Here is an 18,615-nt window from a genome sequence, read left to right on the forward strand (position 1 = left end):
AGAGAAAGGAAAATGGTAAAACCAGAGGACATAATTTGAGGTTGAGGGGTGGTAGATTCAGGGACAATGTTAGGAAATTCTACTTTACGGAGAGGGTAGTGGATGCCTGGAATGCGCTCCCGAGAGAGGTGGTGGAGAGTAAAACGGTGACTGAGTTCAAAGAAGCGTGGGATGAACACAGAAGATTTAGAATCAGAAAATAATATTAAATATTGAACTAGGCCAGACTGGGCAGACTTGTACGGTCTGTGTCTGTGTATGGCCGTTTGGTGGAGGATGGGCAGGGGAGGGCTTCAATGGCTGGGAGGGTGTAGATGGGCTGGAGTAAGTCTTAACAGAGATTTCGGCAGTTGGAACCCAAGCACAGTACAGGGTAAAGCTTTGGATTCTTGCCCAGAAATAGCTAAGAAGAAAAATTAAAAAAAAAAATAAATTTTTTTTTAATGGAATCAGGTTGGGCAGACTGGATGGACCATTTGGGTCTTTATCTGCCGTCATCTACTATGTTACTATGTTACTATGTAAATGTAATCCAGAGAAGTGGTAGACACAACAGAAGTCCCCTAGCGTGACTATGATAAAATTTTACAAAAGCTCTGTCACTGTTTATCTTTGTCCAAACTTTGGCCTAGATTCACTAACTCACCAATCCGTGGCCGCAATTCACTTCGCCCTCCTCATGCAAATTAATGCAATCGGAGGCACGCCCCCACAGCGACTGCACGGATAGCTGGAGAGCGATCCAGACGCATACGCAGACCATCTTCTTGCTCTCCGCACAAGCGAGGAAGGAAGGTTACCTCCGTAGTCGGGATACTGGGCAGCGCTGGGGTAGCTCTGCAGGGAGATGTGGGGGGGGGGCACAGAGCCCAGGTACATGCTGACATCCTTCTCTAGCAGGCGAGGGAAGCGACCTGATCACAGCGACACGCTTTGCAGCCAGACTGGAAACGCCGTAGTGCAGCCCTGCTTTAAACTTGCGGGTTAAAAACACGGGCTCGCAGAGAGCAGGGCAGCAGAGAGGCAGGGCGGCAAAGAGCAGAGAGGCAGGGCAGCAGAGAGCAGGGCATCAGGGCAGGAGAGAGCAGGGTGGCAGAGAGGCAGGGTGACAATGAGCAGGATGGCAGAGAGCAGAGAGGCAGGGCAGTAGAGAGGCAGAGAGCAGGGCATCAGGGCAGGAGAGAGGAGGGCAGCAGAGAGGCAGAGAGCAGGGCATCAGGGCAGGAGAGAGCAGGATAGCAGAGAGCAGGGCATCAGGGCAGGAGAGAGCAGAGAGGCGGGGTAACAGAGAGCTGGACAGCAGAGAGCAGAGATGCAGGGCAGCAGAGAGGCAGAGAGCAGGGCACCAGAGAGCAGGGCATCAGGGTATCAGGGCAGGAGAGAGCAGAGAGGCAGGGTGACAGAGAGCAGGATGGCAGAAAGCAGAGAGGCAGAGCATCAGGGTAGGAGAGAGCAGGGCAGCAGAGTGGCAGAGAGCAGGACATTCAGAAAGGACATGATTGACTGGTCCTCAGTAGTCACTTCTTTTTTGATCGGCCAGCCCAGTCGGTGTTCCTTCTTCTCTTTAATGAATCGTTGCCTTCCTACTTTGCATGCCATTTTGAAACTCATTTGCATGTGCGGATCGGATCGGGAAGAAGGTTAGTGAATCAGGTCGGGGTCGCAAAGTGGTTAGGACACGATTGGTAATCTTTGTGAATCTAGGGCCAATGTCATCCCTTCCCAGGGGTCTCTGTTCAGCGCGCCAGGCTGTTTCCACCCTCTGATTCCTGCTTTTTGCCCGGCAGCTAAGATTTCATGCTACAAAGTGCAAGATCATGCATTTGGGCTGTAAAATCTGAGGGACTGGTACCGTTTAGGGAGTGACGTAATTCTGTGCATGACAGAGGAGTTGGACTGCGGGCTGAACAAATGCAAAAGTAGAAAAGGGGGACCAGAACTATAGCTACATGATGGCAAGGTTGCATATTAGGAGTCACTGCCCAGGAAAAGAACATAAGAACATAAGAAGAACATAAGAAGTTGCCCCCGCTGAGTCAGACCAGAGGTCCATCTTGCTCAGCGGTCCGCTCCCATGGCGGCCCATCAGGCCTAGTGCCTGAACAGTGGTCCCTGATTAATTTTGTAACTTACCTCTAATCCCATCCCTATAATCTACCTTTACTCTTATCTGTACCCCTCAATCCCTTTGTCTTCCAAGTACCTATCCAAAGCTTCTTTGAAGCCCTGTAGCGTGCTCCTGTTTATCACATCCTCTGGTAGCGCGTTCCATGTATCCACCACCCTCTGTGTGAAAAAGAACTTCCTGGCGTTTGTTCTAAACCTCTCCCCTTTCAATTTCTCTGAGTGCCCCCTTGTACTTATTGATCCCCTTAATTTGAAAAATCTGTCCCTGTCTATTTTTTCTATGCCCTTCATGATCTTGAAGGTTTCTATCATGTCTCCTCTAAGTCTCCGCTTTTCCAGGGAGAAAAGCCCCAGCTTTTTCAGTCTGTCAGTATATGAGAGGTCCTCCATGCCCCTTATTAGCTTAGTTGCTCTTCTCTGGACCCTCTCAAGTACCTCCATGTCCTAGGTGATCTAGGTATCATCGCTGAGGATCGATTAAAACCCTCAACTCAGTGAGTAGCGGCAGCTAAGAAATCAAATAGAAAGTTAGGAATTAGCACTGACACAGTAAAGGGTGGGGTGGGCGTGGCCTTTGTAAACCCATCCTCTCTGCTCACATTCTTACGTTGAAGGAGTCTGGGACTGGTTTTCCTAAGTGTTGAACTAAGTTTTCTCTTTAATAAAATGCTGAATTATGTTCAGCTGCAGACCTAACTTGTCTCATGTTCTAGCCTGCCTGCCTTGGGTGTTAGCTTGGACATTCTAACTAGAGAATGACACGGTGGCAAAATTCATCACCGTCCCCGTCCCCGCGGATAACCGCGGGAAATAATCCCATGTCATTTTCTAGTGTCTATTTCAACCTCGGTCCTTCTACACCAGCATTCTTCACAGCAAAGCTTGCGGGTCAGTGGTTGTGGCCATTCGTACTCTGATTCTTATGTGAGCCAAGGATAATGAAGCCATTGTGACATCACTGATGAGTTTGGCTCTTAGGCACTGGTGGAATGAGGCATTATGACATCACAATATCTGCTCTGGATACCAGAGACTGTCATTCTCTAGTGTCTGTTTCAACCTCAGTCCTTCTACACCAGCGTTCTTCAAAGCAAAGCTTTTGGGTCAGTGGTTGTGGCCATTCGTACTCTGATTCTTCCCTCTCTCCTTAAAGAATGACATGAAGATGGTTTCCTGCGGTTATCCGTGGGGATGGGAACAGTGATGAATTCTGTCACCATGTCATTCTCTAATTCTAACGTCTTATGGCTATCTCAGCATAAACGACATGTAACAGAAAGACTGCAGGGCTTAGATAAAGTGACCTGCTAGTGTGAGCTTAGGACCAATGATTGTTAAAAAAAGTAACACATGAACAGTTTTTTTTCTAGAATTCAGTTGTTTAATCAGAAAAATGTATAAAATTTCTCTGTAATGTCCTGTTTTCGGCACTTCTGAAGCCAGCTTGGAGCTCGGGAGTCACATACGTATGCTAATAAACCATCTGTGCTTTCTTCTAGTCTCTAAGTTTTGTGGCTTCCCAAAGTGAACTTTCAATGTGATCTTACCATATTGAGAGGGTAGTGGATCCTGGAAGGCCCTCCCGAGGGAGCTAGTGGAGAGCATAACATCGTTTTGTCTTTTTTGGTCAGACAATGTCCTGCCAAGCCACGGTTGCCATCGTTATGTATAAATGCGCTTTATTATGTAGGTAAACCTGTAACCCATTCTGAGCTTTTCTGGGAGGATGGGATAGAAAACCAAAGCCATTAAGACTGCCCAGTTCCGGCCTTAGTTCGTCAATTTATACCCATTTTCTGATTAAAGATTCTCTGCCCAGCCCACGCTTTTCTGAATGCTTCTCTTTACAGCAGGGGTGTCCAACCTTTTTGCTTCCCTGGGCCGCAATGGCCGAAAAAAATGTTTCTGGAGCCGCGCAAACGCTGCAGCAAGACAGAGCCGGCAAGACGGTAAACACCCGGGGGGGGCAGCAGAGGAAAACACTGCCATCGCCCTCGACCGGGGCCACGCAAAATACTTCACGGGGCCGCAGGTTGGACACCCCTGCTTTACAGCTTTACAGAGCACTTTGACCCCTAAAGCAGGCGTCCTAACGCCGGAAACACAGCCCTGTGCCTTGTCTCTTCAATTTTGAGTGCTTTGGAAATAAACTCTTGATTCTATTCACACCTGGTTGCTGGGAGTCATTTTGGTCCACCTCAACTTCTTTCAAAGTTTTTTTCCACATAGGGTGTTGTTGTTTTGGGGTTTTTTTTTTCTCATTCCTACCTCTCTGGTTGTTTAAAGCAATTTTGTGCTGCTTATCTACTAAAGGACTAACCACTGAGCTGTGTAATAACCTTGGATTATACTATTGAGTTCTTCATAACTCTGAGATCAATGTTGAAACTGAATGTTTATTTAAACCATTAGGGAAACCTTTTTGATCACTGGATAGAGGCATAAACAGTACCACAGCAAAGACATTAGAAAAGTGGAAGCCACTCCAGCTTGTCCCCTAACACCTCATAAAGTCCCCAGAAACCACTGAGAAACAACGCTGCTTACTGTATATATATATATATTTATTTATTTAAAAACGTTATACCCCACTTAAACCTAAGCGGTTTACAAGATACATACACAATTTTTAAAAACAATACAACTAATATTTTTTTTTTTTTAAAAAACCTCTCCAACAGTATTATTAAATGAGCAGCTTTCAAGAAAAGGCTATATGTGGGAAGTTCCCCATCCGCTAATGAAGGGCATGGTAGGAGAGTCGGCGCTATCGGGATATGCCCCACGGGACCACTTTTCTACACGGGATGAGAAGCTCTTGATTTTCCTGGCTTGGGATCAGACAATCGGGATATGGGACCGCGCTCCGGTTCATTCTTGCCCCTCGCCCAGGCCGGGCTCCGTCCATGGGACCAACCGTACCTGAAAAGGTTTGCTCCTCAGGTTGAACCCAAAGATGCCGCAGAGATCGGGCAGCTGACCGGCAGCGGGCGGCAGGAAACGAAAGTGGTGTAGCAGGTGGCCGAGGAACAAGAAGAGCTCCATGCGAGCCAGTGGCTCACCTAAGCAGACCCGGGCCCCCGCGCTGAAGGCCAGGACGTTGCGATGAGCTTGCTTGGGGTCTTCAGCCTCCAGGAAGCGCTCTGGAAAGAGAGAAGAGCCCCCAGTTATCCATGAGGGGACCAGGACGTTATCCATGCCATAGACATTAGAACATTCTTCCACGTAATACTATTCTACATAGCATACGCTTTACAATGGTACCATATGTTATCCTGATATCACCCACGTTATGTAATGTGATCGTTATTCTATAGGCAGAGTTGTGTGCAATAATTCAGGTTAAATTGCATATTTCAAGAATTCCCATTGCAGGCAGAAGACGACGTAACCTTTATGTGGTAAACGGTTGACCATGAGGGCCCTGAATTTATAAAAGGCATCTAAATCAGTGTAGCTAGCCAACTTAGGTTTAAGAAAGCCTCAATCGACACCACTAATTGAAAATCACAGTTAGATAGCAATTCATTAGATGGTAGGCGTCTACCTCAAGGTGCCTACCAGAAAGCGGCCATAGTTAGGGGCGGGTCCTGGGCAGATCTTTGGCGTGTTTTGACAGGCGCAGTCAATTAGGCCGAGAAAACTCCAGCAGAGAGTGCGCCTAAGGTTTCACGCCTACCAGATGTTCTGATAGCTACTTAGTGGAGTCCTTGGTTGTTGAAAGTAGACAGAATCGCAATCCCAAGCAGAGCAGGCGGAGGCAGGCATTCCTGTCACTGGCAGCAGGAAAGTGGAATCTCTTACAGTCACCGTACACATTGCGCTCATAATATATATAAAAAAACAGAAGAATGCAGATTGATTCCTGAAAGTCTTGTGTTTTCCCCAGATGGGTATTCAAATGCCCTTATACATTACATTACATTATTGATTTCTATTCCGCCATTACCTTGCGGTTCAAGGCAGATTACATAAGAGTTGTCAGGAAGTTACAAGATATATAGGTGGGTTACATAAGAATTGTCGAGAACTTAAGGTGATATATGTTGGGTAATTTGAAACATTTTAGATTTGATAAGGGTAGATAGTGTGGTAGGTGGAGCTTGGGAAGGAACTGGTCGTGTTAAATAGGTTTTATGTATTTTTTGAAGAGGAGGGTTTTAGTTTCTTTTTTGTTCAGTTGCTGAATCAATTTCACTTGACTGATTGGAGATCTAATAAACCAGGGGTGCCCAATAGGTCGATCGCGATCGACTGGTAGATCACCAAGGCAAAGTGAGTCGATCGCGGAGCCCATCCCGGGCTCCGTGATTGACTCACTTTGCCTTGGCGATCTACCGGGCCGATCAGCCTTCTTCTCCCCGACATCAATTCTGCCATCGGAGAGGAAGTTCAGGCCAGCCAATCGCTGCCTGGCTGGGTCGGAACGTCCTCTCCGACTGCAGAATTGACGTCGGGGAGAGGAATGCTGATCGGACCGACGCAGGCAGAGCTTGGGGCAGCCTGTTTCCCGATGGCGGCAGCAGTGGCTTGGGGGAGGGCATGAAGAAAGAAAAAGAAAGAAAGAAAGGGGGCAGACAGGGAGACAGAAGGAAAGAAGGGAAACAGAAAAAATGAAAGGGGGCATGAAAAGAGAAAAAAAGAAAGGTAGGCAGGGAAAAAGAAAGGGCAGGGAGAGAGGAAGAAAAAGTTGGGGGAGGGAATGAGGTCTGGAGGAGAGGAAGCATACAGGCAGAAAGCGGGGAAGAAAGATTGGATGCACAGTCAGAAGAAGAAAGTGCAACCAGAGACTCATGAAATCACCAGACAACAAAGGTAGGAAAAACGATTTATTTTAAATTTAGTGATCAAAATGTGTCTGAATTTATATCTGCTGTCTATATTTTGCACTATGGCCCCCTTTTACTAAACCGCAATAGCGGTTTTTAGCGCAGGGAGCCTATGAGCGTCGAGAGCAGCGCTGGGCATTTAGCGCAGTTCCCTGCGCTAAAAACTGCTATTGTGGTTTAATAAAAAGGGAGGGGGGTATATTTGTCTATTTTTGTATGGTTGTTACTGAGGTGACAGTGCATAGAGTCATCTGCCTTGACCTCTTTGAAAAAACCCCGGAATAGGAATGATAATTAACATTTTCTCAGCGTACGGTGTGCTTTGTGATTTTTTTTTTAATTTTATTGTTGGTAGATCATTTTGACTTGATCATTTTAAAAGTAGCTCGCAAGCCCAAAAACTGTGGGCACCCCTGTAATAAACCAACAAACCTTTTGGGCTGTATGAACAACTTTTTTAAGTAGTAATAAATCAATTATTTTTTTAATTTATTTAAAACACTTGTAGCCCGCATATCAACCATCTATGCAGATAACGACGATACATACATAATAAAACAGAATTTAGCAGATTATTAAAATAACAGCATTCAATAAACAACTTACAACATGTGCCTTAACATAAAAAGCCAAACAATTACAAGATTACACTTTTATTAAAGTGCGCTAAATGCTAAAATATCCATTATATTCCCATCTTAGCATTCAGCATGCACTAATCTTTAGTGCACGCTAAAATTGGTAAGTGCACCTTAATGAAAGGACCCTCCCAAATTTTTCCAAAATGCCCCCAAACATCAGAAGTCAGGCGGATGGAATCTAGAACCGAGTTCCGTAGTAAACGTCCGGCTACTTGGAACATTGCACTTGCCACAGATGCTTTTTCATTCCTTCAGCCCATGAAAACCAGCAAATAAATGGTCATTTTGCATTAAAATTTGTTTTAAACATGTCATAACTTGTTATCAGCTTCTGTTCATGTAGGGATTCATTGAAATGTACAGTTTGGCCAAATATCTGCACACAACTTTACCTTTTGCCTAATAAAAGAGAGAACGCGTTCTAGTTCTTGCCCCTACAAAAATTGTGTATGTAGACCTTGCGCTATAAAACTATCTCTGTCTATTGCAATCCATTTCCTGTTCCAGGTCATGTCTTTCCTGCTATTTACTGATGTTATTATCTCTACTGAAAAGTATTTTTTCACTGCTCCTTTCTTGAGTTATTTCTCTACTAGTTTGCATTATGCTGTGCCCCCTATGCTTTCTAGGTTATAATATCACCCATGCAATATTACCGTTATTTCATATAATCACTGCTATATTATACATGTGGAGGGGCATAATCATAAGGGAAGTCTAAGTCCGTTTGCGTCTAAGTCGCAAGTTGTCCAAAGTAAAAAACAGCCTAGGACACATTTTCGAAAAATATGTGCAAAATATTTTTTGTTTCGAAAATCGTCTAATTATACTTCCTGCCGATCTGATCGTCTAAGCCGCTAAATCATCAATCTTTATGCCACATTTCCGTCCAACTTTTCGTCCAAGTCCAAAATGCCTAGAACAAGCCCTGTAGGACGTGAGAGGGGTCTGCAAAGTGATGGACTGCACACCCAGACATGCCACCTAAATAGTGAGGTACTTACAGGGCACTGCTGTGAACTTCACAAAAAGGGTGCCATGTCTTCTCCTCACTACAGCTCCCTTATAGCTCATGGTAAGTCTCCCAAACCACCTCCAGAATCCCCTAGACATACTTATCTACCACCCTAATAGCCCTTATGGCTGCAGGAGCCACTTATATGCCAGTAAAAAAGGGTTTTGGGGGTGTATAGGGAAGTGCACATGTTTAAGTATCAATGCAGTGATTACAGGGGCTTATGGGCATGGGTCCTCTTCTCTTTGGGTCCCTAACCCACCCCCAAGATGACTTAAGCTGCCTCTGGACTGGACAACTAGGCTTTCCTATGCCAGGCGGCCAGGTGATAATGGTCTGGAGGCTGAATTTTAAAGTTATGATTAAAATTTTTAGGGGGGGGGGGGTTGGTTATCACTTGGGTAGTGTGTGGGGGTCTGTGTTATGTGTTTGCAGTGCTTATCTGGTGAGTTTAGGTGACTTAGGGTTTAGGTGAGTTTAGGGTTTTTGTGACTTAGACCATGTTTTACATGGTCTAAGTCACAATGTCCAAGTTCCGTCTAGGCTCTGTTGTAAAACTTTCGGTTTTACATGCTGTATGACTAAGTCTAAGCCGGCCCGCATCCCGCCCAACTCCTGCCCTTGACACGCCTTCCGAAAAGCCCCATTTAGCTCTGGTCGTTCAGCGGCACTATGAAGGCCTAGGTTGTTTAGAAATACGTCCAAAACCCGGTTTTATTATCGGCACTTGGATGTATTTGGGAAATGTTTGTCCAAGTGCCGATTTAGGCCGGTTTTTGGAAGTTTTTCTCTTTCGATTATGAGCCCCATAGTCTAATGCTGACTATGTAATAACACCATTATTTTCTGGCTATTTACTGATGTTATCTCTACTGAAAAGTATTTTTTCACTACTCCTTTTTTAAGTTATTTCTCTACGTTTGCATTATGTTGTGCCCCCTAAGCTTTCTAGGTTACATCACCCATGTAATATTACCATTATTTCATATAATCAACACAATATTATATATATAACCTCTAATGCTGAATGTGTAATATCACCATTATTTTAAGGGCTGAGCACAGTGGCTTTATCAATATCCACTGATATCACTATGTAATAATATTTTGTATTTCACGGCTACATGATATCATCTATTGTATGTTATAATTATACTGTATCCTCTACCTGGTCTGAACTGAGTAGGGTTCTTCCATATCATTTCATCGTGGTTGGCTGCGTACAGGTTTGCTATCACCACTGTACCTTTGGGAATAAAGTAGCCTGCAACACTTGAAACAGAGATTAAACACAATACATCACATGCCTGAAACACATCTCTCACATCTACTTCACTGGATTGTACAATCTGGAATACATCTTGGGACTTTTACCTGGTGTCCTTAGTAGTGGCATGGGGCAAGGCCAGAGGAGCCACAGGCCTCAGCCGCAGCATCTCAGAGACTGTGGCCCACAGTAAGGGCAGGCGGTTCCTGTCAGAATATTCAGGGAAGTGATTGGGGCCCAGGATGTCAATCATCTCAGAATGAATCCGTTGCTGAACCTGACAAACAAGACACCCGTGAGTCAAGAAAGTTTGCGTACAATCACAGAAACATCAAATTTTATTCCTTAGGAGTGCATCACACTCATTCGTAGGCTCTCTCACTTTTATACTTTCTGGGCTTCTTCTCTTACTTGTTAGGGGCGTGTTACACTCATTTGAAGTCTTATATTACTCTCCCACTCTCTGAGCCCCTTCTCTCACTCAGTAGGAGTGTGCCACACTCATTTGAAGGCTCTCTCATTCTCTTAGCCCCTTTTCTCACTCAATAGGAGTGTCACACTCATTTGAAGGCTCTCACTCTCTGAGCCCCTTCTCTTACTCAGTAGGAGTGTCACACTCATTTGAAGGCTCTCTCTCTCACTCTCTGAGCCCCTTCTCTCACTCAGTAGGAGTGTCACACTCACTTGAAGGCTCTCTCACTGAGCCCCTTCTCTCACTCAGTAGGAGTGTCACACTCACAAGAAGACTCTCTCACTCTCTCAGCCTCTTCTCTCATTTAGTAGGAGTGTGTCACACTCTTTTGAAGGCTCTCTCATTCTCTGAGCCCCTTCTCTCACTCAGTAGGAGTGTCACACTCACTTGAAGGCTCTCTCACTGAGCCCCTTCTCTCACTCAGTAGGAGTGTCACACTCACAAGAAGACTCTCTCACTCTCTCAGCCTCTTCTCTCATTTAGTAGGAGTGTGTCACACTCTTTTGAAGGCTCTCTCATTCTCTGAGCCCCTTCTCTCACTCAGTAGGAATGTCACACTCACTAGAAGTCTCTCTCAGCCTCTTCTCTCACTCAGGAGTGTGTCACACTCATTTGAAGGCTCTCTCACTCTCTGAGCCCCTTCTCTCAGTCAGTAGGAGTGTCACACTCACTAGAAGACTCTCTCACTCTCTCAACCTCTTCACTCACTCAGTAGGAGTGTCACACTCACTAGAAGGCTCTCTCACTCTCTGAGCCCCTTCCCTCACTCAGTATGAGTCTCACACTCACACCCTAGGAATGATCTTTCTACAGAATTAAAGAAAATCTCTTCCTATTTTATTTTGGGAAATTTAAAAGCGAATTAAAAACCTTTCTGTTTAAAGATGCATTTGCAAATTAATTAAATTTTATTTTAAATTGTTATTTTAGTGAAGTATTTTACTTTTTCCTGTTTTTCCAACTTCCTTTTGTATTTTCCATGTATGTTCTTCCTTTACTATAAAAAATGTATTTCATCCCCTCTTACCTTTTGTTTATATTATAATTAATTAAGTGTATGTAATGTTTTTGTTTCCCTATGAGTGTATATTTTATTGTACATCGCTTAGAAAACCGATTAAGCGATTGAACAAGCCAACTAATAAACTTGAAACTTGAAACTTTACTGGAAACTTTAAAACTTTTTTATTTTTAATGAATATAATGTATAATGAAGAGGAAATTTAGCAATAATTTTTAAATGCTGTTATCTACCTAGAATCTATTTTGAGATTCGAGTGGGTTATAAATGTTATATAGTCTAGTATAATATGTTTCTAAGTGCACAGAAAAGCAGCCCTTAGTTGTGTAAGTACACTTTTCACTAGTCTATAAGATAACTCTGCTCCCCGCCCACTCCCCGCCCCTGCCTCACAAGAGTATACTTCTGGGCCCAGCTCCGGATATCCATGCAACTACATCTTCTTCTTTCGTCAGTGCAGCCAAACTCAGAGTCTTCAAAAGACCGCAGGCAGCAGTTCCTACTCACTGCCAGCGGCTGACCAGAAAGCAAATTCCCAGCGTCAGAGGAAAGGCTTCCGCTCAGTCACGGGAAGTGTGTAGGAACCGCTGCCTGCGGCGTTATGACTATGAGTTCGGCTACACTGAATAATGAAGGCGGCAGGTGGGGGCGGTACTTGCACATCTGGAGCCGGGCCTGGAGGCAGGTACAGCGACGTCATCAGAGCAGGCAGCGCATCGGGCCGTCCCTGAACTCTTCGGGCCCAAGGCACATGCCCACCCTATAATCCTGCCCTGCCTCTCCCTAAAAAGGCTCTCCCATGGCCGATTCCCTCCAATCACCAGCGGCTCAGTTCAGGGCAGAAGATTACTTGAGGGTGATGCATGAGGAAGGCCACGGTCCAGGTTAGCGTGGAGGCCGTGGTCTCAGTGCCTCCAATGAACAGGTCCACGATGGCCATGTGGACGTGGTCCTCGTTAAACTCCTCCCCGCCCTCAGCTGCCAGAGACTGCTCCCGCTGCTGCCGCTCCTGCAGGAAGTGAATCATGTTGTCCAAAATGTCCCGGATCTCCGAGGGCCGGAAGGTCTCCTGGAAAGCACAGACAGAGGCCCCTGGTAAAAGACGATTCAGAGATTTACTAGTACCCAAAACACTGATTTCTCCAAAGCCCTCTCGATTAGAGAATGATGACACGGGGACAAAGTTTTCGCCATCCCTGCGGGAACTCATTTTCCCGTCCCGGCGAGTCCTTTTCCTGTCCTTGCCCTATTCCTGCAAACTCTGTCATCATCTAATCTAATCTAATCTAATCCTTAGGTTTGTATACCGCATCATCTCCACGTTCATAGAGCTCGACGCGGTTTACAGTAGGAGAAATAGGAAGGAACTACAACAGAGGGTTAGAGGTAGAAGTGTGAAGAAAATTTAGAGGACTTGGGATGCCAAGATATAAGAGTTTCCTTGATTCCTAAGTTGGAGGGAGACTTACATTTTTTGAGAAAAGCCAGGTTTTCAGATGGAGGGAGCTCAAGTTCCGAAGAGGGGAGGTAAGGTTGTTCCAGAGCTCAGTGATTTTGAAGTGGAGGGAGGTCCCTAGCTTTCCTGTGTGGGAAATGCCTTTTAGCGAGGGGAAGGATAGTTTTAATTTGTAGGAGGATCTGGTGGTATTAGGGTTTGAGGAATTCCAAGAAAAAGGGATAAAGGGAGGGAGGATACCATATAGGATTTTGAAAGTTAAACAGGCGCATTTATAGTGGACCCTGGCGATTATCATATATGCAAGCCTCAAACACTTTAAAATCATAAGTTTGAGGCTTGTGTGGTTAAGGCAGAGTTTACAGGAATGAGGCAGGGAGAGGGACAGGAACAAAACTTGCGGGGACGGGAAAATTGAGCTCCTGTGTGGACCGTGTTTCAACTAAACCGCCTGAGAGGGATTACAGCGCACTGTTGTTTAACTATCCTGTTATCCTTTACGATCTGGCTTTCATTTTTTGCTTTGTAACTACACTTCTCCCTCCGTATTCGCTGTGATAGGGGATTAACAGAATCGCAAATACAGAAAAACAGTGAATAACTTTTTCATGTTATTCGCTGTTTTCTATTAAAAACCATTGAGACTAGGGTGAGACCGCGAATAACATGGTGGGAGACCTGGCCTGTTCCTGAAGGAGAGGCAAAACACGGTGAAGAAAGTGCCGGGAATCGGCGATTTTCTCTGTAAACGCTTGGAATCAGCGATTTGTCTATGCAAGCTGATGTCATTTTGGGGGGAGGAGCCAGCAAGCTAAAAACCGTGAATAATTGAAACCGCGAATGCTGAAAGTGCGAATACGGAGGGAGACGTGTAAACTCAAAAGGACTCGTCTGGAAGCTGGCTTGAAGACAACGCCACATCGATCACACCGTGGTCCGGCGGCTGAAGAGCACCGTCTGGGGCCTGATGCACGTGCCGGCCCTGTGGACCGGCAGGAAATTTCTGCGGACCAGCACCACTCCATGGTGGTTGAAGAACACTGCTTTAGATTACTTATATCATCTATTTAGCAGGGCTTCAAAAGAATTTTAATAGACTATGTATTATTCAAAATGCAGGCGGTTTAGCCAAAACACGGTCCGTGTCAAGTCCGCGACTTGCCAGATGTTTTTATGGATGCTCTTTATATCGGTCGCTATTAAAGTGTGATTTGATGACCAGGCTCTTTCTGCTCTGTTCCACTGGATTTGAGGCTTTTCTAACATCCATGTCTTCCAGACACTAACACCCCCCCCCCCCCCAACTTCTTAAGTCAGATTTGGTAAATTCATAGTCCCCAGTCACAGACTCCTCTAACAATCCCAGCTTCAGACTGGGAAGGGGAGGTTGAAGGGAGGCATTGGAAAGGGGGAGGCATCCTCTCTTTCATGCAATATCACCAACCTTGTGGATCTGTAGCTGGTTCCTTACAAAAGTGTCTCGTCTCTCCGCCATCCGTAGGAGCTCCTCCAGCGTCGCGTTGGGCAGTTTCTGGTGATGGCAAAAGAAGGTTATGGGCAGGGCTGGAGTTACAACCCAGGTATCCCTAGGCCCAATGCTTTCCTCTCATCTCACAAGCAGAAAGGAGGGAAGCGTGGGTAGTCAAGGGTGAGGCAGAGGGGAGGTTAAGTGCCCTAATGACCCAAGGCACAGTGACATAACATAAAATCGGATTTCTAGACCGCATAACCCTTGATGTTCAATGTGGTTTACAAAAAGTTAAATAATAACAAAGGAAGAAAACCATGAGGATCTAATCAACCAAATATTTTGAAAAAAAAGAGAAGTTGTCAATTGTTTCTAAAATGTACATAAGAATGAGATGTAAATAAATCCTTATCATAGAAAGCTGCCTGAAATGACAGAGTACGATCATGATATTTCTTACTTTTACAACCCTTGACGGAGGGAAATACGAAAAGGGCGCCAGATCTTCTATTGCTCCCTTTGAGAAGCCAATGAAAATCTATCACCTGAGTAAAGTGGGGCATGACCAAAGGCGACCTTATAATAGCTACAGCCCAATTTAAAAGATTATACGGGCTTCTACAGGAAGTCACCTGTATGCCCGTAAGAGACCGAGCCCTGGAAACGGAAGCCACAGTCCGCACAGCCAGGAGATGGATAACGACCGGAGAACCAAACCCTTGTGTATTAAGGACACCTATTTATAAAGGGCCGTTAACACCAGCTCCAAAATGATGTCCAAAACAGAGCCCCCTATACAAAACCACAGAAAGGAGGCGCTGAGGCCGCTCAGCCGTTTTAGAAGGTACGAAGATCCTACCCCCTTCCCTTTCACAAGAAAAACAAAGAGAGAACCCCCCTTGGTAGTGGCATACAATCTAGATCTGGAAAAACATCTACAACCACTATGCCAAAGGGATAACTCATTGAAAGAAATATTCCCAGCTCCACCTACGTTGGCCTTCCGTCAGCCACCTAATCTGAAAAGTGTAGTTACTTACCTGTAATGTAGGTTCTCCGTGGACAGCAGGATAGTCAGCCACCTAATCTGAAACTGGTGAAATGCAAACTCCCCTCACAAACTCACAAAAAAATAAGAGAACGGCACATATCCCTTCAATATAACAAGCTGTAAGCTTTGCCAGCACATGTCACAGCGCCCCCCCCCCCCCCCTCCGGTCACTCTTAGGGGAAAAAGCATTCACATGCTATCTACGTTACAGGTAAGTAACTACACTATATCATTCAAAGCAGAAGGTGTAAAGAAGGATGTTGCATTGGAGAAACAAGCCAGATGCTAAAGACTAGGATCAATTTACCATAGTAAAAATTGCAATGCCAACCTCTGTCAGACAACACTTTGGAAAACCAGAACACAGCATCGTTGATTTTAAGGCGAGAATACTGAAAGGAAAATTTAAAACAATCCAGGAACGTTAAGACCTTTGAAATCGAAATGATAAAACATTTTGACACCCATCAGACAGGCCTTAACGAAGACCTTGGGGGTTTTTCACATTACATACCATGAATTTAAACTGCTTTGGGCTAGATTCGCTAAGCCCATCGATTAACTTCCAATCACTTAGCGACCCCCGTGCGACTCAATTTCCCTCCGACCAGATTCACTAACCTCTGTCCCAATCATACTCCGATCCGCGCATGCAAGTGAGGGGGAACGGCATTCAAATGCAGGCAGGCAGCAATTCACTAAAAAAAAAAAAAAAAAGAGAGAGACACCGACAGGGCTGACCGATCAAAAATAAGCAACTACTGAGGACCAGTCACTCAGGTCCTTTCCGACTGCCCTGCCTTCTGCTGCCCTGCTCTCTGCCCTGATCCTGCTTCTCTGCAAGCCCCAAATCTCTCCTGCTTCTCTGCAAGCCCCAAATCTCTCCTACTTTTCTGCAAGCCCCGAATCTCTCCTGCTTCTCTGCAAGCCCCAAATCTCTCCTGCTTCTCTGCAAGCCCCAAATCTCTCCTGCTTCTCTGCAAGCCCCAATTCTCTCCTGCTTCTCTGCAAGCCCCGAATCTCTCCTACTTTTCTGCAAGCCCTGAATCTCTCCTGCTTCTCTGCAAGCCCCAAATCTCTCCTGCTTCTCTGCAAGCCCCAAATCTCTCCTGCTTCTCTGCAAGCCCCAAATCTCTCCTACTTCTCTGCAAGCCCCGAATCTCTCCTGCTTCTCTGCAAGCCCCAATTCTCCTAGGACAAGCAGGATGAGTCAGCCACATATGGGTGTTGTCCCAACAGCTCCCAATTTGCGGATAAGCTCTCCAATATCTCAGAGAGATTTTTTTTTTCTCTCTCTCTCTGAGCACGTGCAGTGCCCTGGCCCCACTGGGCATGCCCGAGCCCTACCCATGCATGTGCTAGTGCTCTGATAGGTAGCAGGTGTTCCCACGGGCATGGTTAGGGTAGTGGAAGGAAATAACCCCCATTGTTTTACATTTTCCAATCTTTGCCCGCTATTTTCACAGTACCCATGGACGTATCCTGGTATTTTCCCTTTGCAAACTGATGCAAAGCCCCCTGGGTAACATTTAAATTGGATTTAAACATTCATTTCTATTTCTGCTTTTTTTCCCCCAACATTAGGTTCAAGATTGTTTACAGCAAATAAAAAATAATAATTTATAACATCAGTTAAAATTCCACAGCCAAATAAAAATATATCACAGTTTGGAATCCAGGTTTTGCATTGGTAGGTGCATAGACAGCAAAACACTGCTTTTTTTTTTTTTTTTTTTGGGGGGGGGCTTAGGAGCTCTGCCCTGGCACACGACCTCTAAACAGCTCCCGAGTCCCCCACCTACCTCCTCCAGGCACTTTAGTTAAATCTTCAGCAGCCACCACGCAGCGTCCACGAGCAGGCCTGCCCATGGAAGTAGAACAGTGGTCTCAAACTTGCGGCCCGAGGGCCACATGCGGCCCGCCAGCTACTGTTTTGAGGCCCTCGGTATGTTCATCATAATCACAAAAGTAAAATAAAACAGTTTCTTGATCATCTGTCTCTTTAGCTATAAATGACAATATTATTATTAAGACTTAGCCAAAAGGAAAGATTTATGAACTATAAAAAGTTTTACCTCATGCAAAATTGTCATTTCTTTAATAAGACATTAACTATTTTTTTTCTGAGGCCCTCCAAGTATCTACAAATCCAAAATGTGGCCCTGCAAAGACTATGAGTTTGAGACCACTGAAGTAGAATGAAGGGTTCTGGGGCAGGCCTGCTCTGACGCTGCGTGGTGGCTGCACGAAGATTTAAGCAACACCACCGGGAGAAGGGTGGGTGGGAGGGACAAAAAAAAGGTGACCCAAATTTTTGGGGAGGCCACGGCACCTGTGGCCTCCCCCAATTGCGACGCCTATGGGTAGGTGGACAATTTTCCAAAATTAACCTGGAAGTTTGGGAACGGATCATCACACAATCATTTCTTTCCTCTTTTCCTGAGGAACGCTGCGCTGAAGGGAACGATATTGGCTTGTCCGCCGGAGCGAGAAAGAACGGAAGAGGCTTCTCACCCGCAGAAGGGGAACGGAATCCAGCACAATGACCCTGGGAGAGCTCCACAGCCGGACCACCTCTGCAATACACTTGTGGATCGCCTGAAACTCGGGGTCCTTCGTATCGAACTGGAAGAGAGGAATCTCGGGTTAAGACTGACACATACCCTTGACCCCTTTCTGCTCAGCAACCCCTCCTCAAGGGCTAAAGAGGAGACTCTATATTCCAGTCAGGACAGAATTAACTATTCTAGACTCTTACCCTCCTTTTACAAAACCATAGCGTGGTTATTAGCGCTGGCCATTGCCGCCACAGCTGGCACTAAAAACCATGGTACAGTTTTCTAAATAAAAGGGGGGTAGTGCAATCCCTAATTTTGAGTACTTTAGATCAGTGTTCTTCAACCTTTTGACACCTATGGACCGGCAGAAATAAAATAATTATTTTGTGGACCGGCAGTTGAAGAACACTGAGCTAAGTTGTGGGCCAGACCCCGCCCATCTCCACCCAGTCTCCGCCCCCAGACCCCGCCCCCATAATAGTACTAATTGTAATACCTTTTTTCCCATTCATTTTTCATATATACATACACACAGTATAATCGTATTAACAACACATAATGGTTAACCACAAAATTAAACTACACAAAGCACACTGTATGCTTCTTAATATCCATTCCTAACAGAACACAGATTACCCCTTTGCAAATAGGGGACCAAATACCAAAAGTACTAATACATACAAACAAACCCTAAGATGCAAGACTCTGCA

General features: G+C 45.3%; 1 protein-coding gene across 1 annotated transcript in view; it reads right to left on the bottom strand.

The window, feature by feature from the left end:
- Positions 1-4,674: 4,674 nt before the first annotated feature.
- The window catches only part of LOC117346866 (steroid 21-hydroxylase), a 42,158-nt gene continuing 28,217 nt past the window's right edge, over positions 4,675-18,615 (bottom strand). Inside the window, exons 5-10 of the mRNA XM_033917050.1 lie at positions 17,862-17,972; positions 14,273-14,359; positions 12,223-12,441; positions 9,987-10,156; positions 9,781-9,884; positions 4,675-5,270 (exon numbers count right to left, since the gene is read on the bottom strand). Coding sequence (XP_033772941.1) covers positions 4,999-5,270; positions 9,781-9,884; positions 9,987-10,156; positions 12,223-12,441; positions 14,273-14,359; positions 17,862-17,972 — 963 coding nt within the window. The 3' untranslated portion in view covers positions 4,675-4,998. The remainder of the gene's footprint in view (positions 5,271-9,780; positions 9,885-9,986; positions 10,157-12,222; positions 12,442-14,272; positions 14,360-17,861; positions 17,973-18,615) is intronic.

The sequence above is a fragment of the Geotrypetes seraphini genome, chromosome 12, assembly GCF_902459505.1.
Source record: "Geotrypetes seraphini chromosome 12, aGeoSer1.1, whole genome shotgun sequence".
NCBI lineage: Eukaryota > Metazoa > Chordata > Amphibia > Gymnophiona > Dermophiidae > Geotrypetes > Geotrypetes seraphini.